Source organism: Falco peregrinus, chromosome 2, assembly GCF_023634155.1.
Source record: "Falco peregrinus isolate bFalPer1 chromosome 2, bFalPer1.pri, whole genome shotgun sequence".
NCBI classification, from domain to species: Eukaryota; Metazoa; Chordata; class Aves; order Falconiformes; family Falconidae; genus Falco; species Falco peregrinus.
The window spans coordinates 25,627,061-25,633,404 of record NC_073722.1 but is presented as its reverse complement, the minus strand read 5'-3'; the positions used below and the strand labels follow the sequence as shown (position 1 = coordinate 25,633,404).

At 43.2% G+C, this 6,344-nt stretch overlaps 1 protein-coding gene across 2 annotated transcripts in view; it reads right to left on the bottom strand.

Annotated features, from left to right (window-relative positions):
- Window positions 1-1,503: 1,503 nt before the first annotated feature.
- G3BP2 (G3BP stress granule assembly factor 2) overlaps window positions 1,504-6,344 on the bottom strand; it is a 30,021-nt gene continuing 25,180 nt past the window's right edge. For both annotated transcript variants that reach the window (XM_055795706.1, XM_055795707.1), the window contains 3 exons: window positions 5,550-5,678; window positions 5,242-5,360; window positions 1,504-4,474 (listed from right to left, as the gene is read on the bottom strand). In XM_055795706.1, the coding sequence (XP_055651681.1) occupies window positions 4,202-4,474; window positions 5,242-5,360; window positions 5,550-5,678 (521 nt within the window). In that variant the 3' untranslated portion in view covers window positions 1,504-4,201. The remainder of the gene's footprint in view (window positions 4,475-5,241; window positions 5,361-5,549; window positions 5,679-6,344) is intronic.

Sequence of the window (6,344 nt, the reverse complement as noted above, 5' to 3'; positions counted from 1 at the left end):
CCACCAAGGGAGCAGCACTCAATGTGTCACTGCTTTCTGACACCCTCCAGCTGCCCCCAAGGCATTTCCTCACTTTTTAATCCCCACTAAAAGCCCCCCAGCTATCACTACAGTAAGCATGTGGGTTGACTTTTACCCTGCTCCATTTCAACCACATAAAAAGAAAAAAAACAAACCACCAAAACCATCAAGCAGGCCGATCAGTACGCACAGTCATTCACAAAGCCTAAACATCAGCTCAGGTGCTGATAAAACGTGCTCTTGAACGATTTTGAAGACCAAAGACTATGTGGCACAAGGTCCGCCACGGCGGACCTTGTTTGGTTTCTGAGACCGCTCTCTCTGCCATCTCCTCCCCAGCCCCAGGTAAACACGAGTTTGTGGGGCCTCCACAGCCTACCTTGTAAAGCAATATGGCTCTGAATGCTGCAGGCCATTGGGAGACAGCACCCAGGGGATCCTGCTTCTTCAGGGATCTTTGGTGCCCACAGATCTCTTCGCTGTTGAGGCTGTTCCTCAGATGATTTTTTGCCGACTTGGGCTAAGGAGCCCTCTATAGGATCTCCTTTTTTCAGTTCAGTATTTCAACTCACACAACCACAGAACTTTTCAGATGTTTCCGAAGTGCGGTTTAGCAGAAAACGTTACAGCCAAGGCAGGCACTCAGCAGAGGACTTCAACAGGCAGCAGCTACCAGGAACCAGACCCAGAGCAATACAGCTCTGCACAGATTCCATGACTCGACACTATTTATCTACAAGCACTGCAAGAATAACCCTTGTACCAACCTTTTTGGGTAAATGCTGGCATCGGCAATGCCACCAAACACAAGAAGGGAAAAAACAGGAATTACCTTGCAGCACAACTATCAGTTCCACAGTATCAAGAGTAAGCAGCACTAAAGTCTGAGAGCGAACAACTCCAGATTTGTTGGTTGTTTTTTGTTTTAAGACAAGTGGGCTCACATTCCTCCCAGTACCACCACAGCCTCCACGTGAGCCGTATCTCCAGGCTGGATGCTGCAGCCCCCACAACTCAGCTGGGACATGTCCGAGAGGAGCTTGCATCCTCCTTGCACCCCGAGGTGAGAGGAGCCACCAGATTGAGGGGACCAACCTGTGTGGGGGGCCATGCCTTACCAGCCACCACTGAATGAACAAACTGTGCCCACTTTCCTTGCCTTTCAGCTCTGGAGCCAGAGCAACCCAAGCTGGGAGGGGACCAGGCATGGTTTCTCAGTGGCACAGGCAGGGTTTCCGACCTTTGTGTCTTCTTAAGCCAGTGTCCCAGCAAGGGAGTTTATACAGCCACGACGAGCCAGAGCTTATCAACTTTGCTCAAGTCAAGACTCTTCAACCAAAATATGTGATGCTGTGCTACTATGGCTTCTCACTGCCACCTGACAAGCCAGCAACAACATTCTTAAAACAAGCATTTTCTGTATAGGAAGGGATGGAACAGTGCTCTACAGTGACCTGCATTTAAGAGAATTAGGGACATGGATAAATGCTGCAGACATCAGTAGTTTATTGGTATGTTTAGTCAAAACACATTCAGAATGGAAACTTAAAAGTAAAAATACTTTCCACCTGCAACAATTAAACTAGAATCTACTAGCATATAATGCTTGACACGTTACAGCAATAAAGATGGTAATCCACTGTCTTGTATACCTACTAAAGCCAAGATGGTCAGCCAAGTTTGTTGAAATAGAACCGTAATGACAAAATACTCCCACCATCCACAAATCAGCAACTAACAGTAATGGTCAGTGAATCCCTTCCTTTGCTCTAAGAGGTACATTTACTATCGAGAGGGTCAAGAACACATAAGAGTCCACAGTACAGCAGGTGAGCTATCACCATGTAAACTTCTCTGGATGACGTTCCAATGGTTGTTCATGTCACTTAAACAAGAAGCAAGCCAGAAAGCAGAATGGCTCAGTAGCTCTTTTTAATACTCCGCTTTGTGGTGTTGAAATTATTCCCAGTGCCATTTGCCATACAAATTAATTAGGTGGCAGCAAAACACTGCAGCACTACAAAAGGAAAAAACAATTACAAAAAAAAAAAGCCACGCAAACCACACTGGTGGCAAACTGATGACAGCAATTTGTCTGAAGGCTTAAAACATAAGTAGTGGTGTTGTGTGGCGAGCAGTTCAAGTACTACAGTTTTCCAGGTAACAGATGAAAATGCAAGACCTTCAACAAAAAAACTGAAATATGAAAATGAAAACTGGTAGAAATGTGCCCCGGAAAAAAAAAAAAAATAAAGAGTATGAAAATAGTGCAAGACTTACCATTGAACACAGAAGACCTCGAGTCTGGGAGAAAATGGAAAGATGCCGCTTCACTTTGCCTAACGTATCAGAAAAGTATGTGCAAAATCCTCCAACTTACTAAAAAACAGCAAATGATTGCATAATCCAGAGACAGATTGCTATGATGCCCTATCTGCTTTTGCTTGAAATTGCAATTACTCTATTTGAGGTCTTCCGTGCTTAGAAGCAGCTTTAAGTGGTGACACTTTCGCACAGACGCACACACAAACACACCCCCCTCTTTTACTCCTGCCGCCTCAGAGCCAGGCGCTTGCTGCACGCCCTGGCATCGAGCCGAACTGTACTGTCTGCTGCAGCTGCAGCTTACGGAAAAGCGCTCCAGAACGTCATCCAGAAACAGACCTCTCCACTGGAAAAACGCACCAGTCAAATGAAGAAGAGGATGTCTCCTTTCTATCCTTCAGTCCAGAGCCACGTAAGTGTCAACTTCAGCTGAGAGTTATGTGCAAAATGAGTAAGAGTTTTTTAAAAAGTGCAACTGGAAAATGCAAATACTTAAGAGCTGCTGTTTTGTTCTGAAAATTGCAGTATCCTCGTTTGATAAGCTCACCCTCACAAAGGATGCTCAGTTCTACTAATTATAAGCTGGCCAAAAGCATTCACCATTCTTGACTGACTTCTGAAACTCATGTCCAAGAGAGATTTCAACTCCATTTTCTTTAACTTTGATTAAAAAGAAGAGACAACCTGGAGACTACTTGGATGCCTTCTTCCTCCCTTCCCCCCCTCTGCAAAAAAACAGGCAAACTTGTTAATTGAAGAGCAAGGTGAATGATAATTTTAGCAACGTTTACTGATTGAAAGATACTGCAATTTTTTTAATACAATTTTTCAATTACTTCCTTTAAATGCGTTGCAGCCAATTGGCTTTGCAGCACAGAAATTCATACACTATACTGTACAAAATCACCAGCAAGACTGGAATGATGTATTCATAGAAGGCACCATCATGCTTATTACATTACCAGAGAACTCAAATACAGTCAAGACAAATTCACTGTACAATGCTTATCGAAGGGGAAAGGGGAAGGAGGAGTGTGTTGAGCAGCCATCCCTGTACTGAAGAGGGGCAGATAGAAAAATCTGACGTGAGCTATCAAACTTGTTGCGTACTCAGGGCCACGACTTTGAAACTCTAGGTTCTGTTTAGTTTACAGCTAAATGGATTCCTTCTGGAATAAACTTGTAGTCTTATTAAGGTTTGTGTGTGTACATATGTTGGTCACAGCAAGCAGATCAGATGCCCGCATCGTTTCACAAGCTATTCTGTCTGAATAAGAGGATGAAGGTTTTTTCCTCCGATGCCTCCTGCAGATGTCAATATAAATGAGTTCAGAGTACCCATTAGTGCATTTTGATGAGTGCGTAAACACAAGTTTGTTTGGAGCCGAGTGTTCTAAGAAGGAAAAAAAAAAAAAAAGGCAAGCTTCTCCAATTGCACAAATTGCACTATCTGTGTTTCCAACAGTAATAGGCAGAAACAGTAACACTTACACAAAATGTGCAGCAGAGGGTTTTTGACTGAAAGGACCTGAATTCTATTGGGCATGTCCTTTAGTTCACTTTTGTTGCAGATAGTTAACCGGTCTTTTTTTTTTCCTTTTCTTTTTTTTTTTTTTTTTTTTTTTCAGTCCTCAATTCTCCAAGTCTACATTTATAAATTAACAGTGTGACTCCTGTTGTGAAACTGGGGAAAGAACGTCCACCTCAATTTAAACTGGAAACCAAAAGGATGCTTTCACATCAAAGAAATGATCAGAAGGGCTGTGTCACATTCCAAAGCCAAAAAAAATTAACAAGAATGCAAACACGATGGATTATGTACCACTGCCAAGACTGTCTGCCCACAGTGGTGATTTCAGCGACGCTGTCCAGTGAAACGGCCTTCCATTTGCCCGGTTCCTCGTCCAGAGCCAAGTTTCTGTGCCATGCCACCTCTTGGAGGGGGTCCTCTTCCATCACGGTCTCGCATCATGCCACCACCCACTATTCCACGGGGACCCCCAGGGCCTCTATCATTGCGACGAATATCCCTACGATCATCGCCTCCACCTCTGGTCTCTCTTTCACGAGCGGCTCTTGTTTTTTTCTCTTCTACGTTCAAGCGCACCTCACCCCGGAACATAATAGGCTTATAGGGAAAAGCGTTCAAGGCACACATTAGTCACAATTTCACAAAGTCCATTTATACAACCCATATGAAAACACTGCATTTGCTGCATACCTCAGCCTACCTTCACTTCCATGCGAAAGACAAAAAATTAACTGTTAACAGCTCCCAGCAGCACACAACCCCCGCCCTAGAGTTTTATGGTAAATGGAACAGCATTTTAAAATTCATTTGGCATGCAAGGAATTAAATGTCTTTCTCAAATAAGGGCAGTGTTGTTTTTAGCCTCTCCACTGCCGGCTTTAGCTTTTCCACTTCAGGGCTAAAGCTCCTGAAAAATTGCTCTACTAGGTCTCACTCCCACATACTAGACATGAAAACTGCTGCTTTCTCCTCTCCAATTCCTCAAGTCACAACTGCAAATAACCCTGCTCCTTTTTGTCAGCCCCAGGATACAGAATTCAGAGATCCGTGCGATGCTCTTCAAAAGGTTACGTATTCAACTTTCAGCTTAAACAATCTCTAAAAGTAAGTGTTGACCTCTGTGTGGTGTCTATGTGCAGAGGTACAAAACCTGAATTTGGTAAGATGTGGTTTGAGGAATGCTGGCACCACTTCTGTAAGCTACAGAACACTCCTGACAGAACGAGTATGCCAAAACTATGTTTTTCTTACAACTGTTGTCTGAATGCCAGAAACAGCAGCAATGCAAACTGGGATGACCCACAATACTTGGGGTTTAGGGAATTCAGTCCATCCTTTGAAGGCTACTCAATGCCAACACTTACTTTTGCAACCAGAATTCGCTGGACCGGCTCAGAATCGTCAAATACCACAAAACCAAAATTAGGCAGTTTTCCTCCAACTCCTTTAGTATTTATGCGAAGTTCTACCACATTTCCGAAGCCTGGGAAAACACAAGGGAGAAGCCCCATTACCAACAACCACAGTACCAGCTTCATCACTCCTCTGCTTGTTCGAGACAACACCTGTGGCATTAGATCATGAAGTTCCCCTGTGTGACCCTAAGTGAACACTATGTGACTTTTCAACATGCTTTTTCTTCTTAGTCTCTGCAGCTGAAATTGCTACTTACTCATGAAGAACTCTTTCAGTTCACTCTCATCAATATCATGTGGCAAGTTTCCAACAAAGAGCTGGTGGCTGTCTGGATAGCGAATTATTCGACGATTATCCGACTCATTCTGTTCAATGTCCCCTCTCCCTATCATCAATAGAAAGAAGAAGGTAGAGCCACTGAGTTAGAAGATGTGTGCAGATTCAGACGAACACATACAGACAGCACCAGGCACGTTTGCTCAACCAGTGCTGTACCTTCAGCTCTTGAGCATATGTTTACCATGGGTGACAACAGGAAGGACACTAACTTCCTCTTTACATAGTCCTGACAATTTTGTAGTAAAACAACAAAGTATTTGGGTTTTTTTGGTCTGGTTTCTGTGGTTAGGCTAAATAAAATCCATGCTAACTAAAACAGCTGGCATACTGGGCAAATTTGTTTAAGAGGTTCTTGTTGTATCTTAAATCATACACTGAAGAGCAACCTGGTACCTATTTAAATGCATTTTTTTTTAAAAGATATGGATTTAAGTCACCTCTCTATCAACTCCTTAGCATAATAACAGTATCTTTACTTTGGCACTCATATTATCAACAAAGTTTGCCAGTCACCTCTTCTGGCTTTCATCTTCCACCATTTTGTCCCAAACACAAGTGAGAGCTCCTCATGCTCTCTCCAGCTCAACTGAAGTATTAGTAGGCTTAGCAGCATGCAAGATAAAATCTTTCTGAGTATATCTCCCTACTAAATCATTACCTGGCTTGCAGTGTGACAGAAGCACGCTGTTACCCTTTTTATACCCAAAGTATT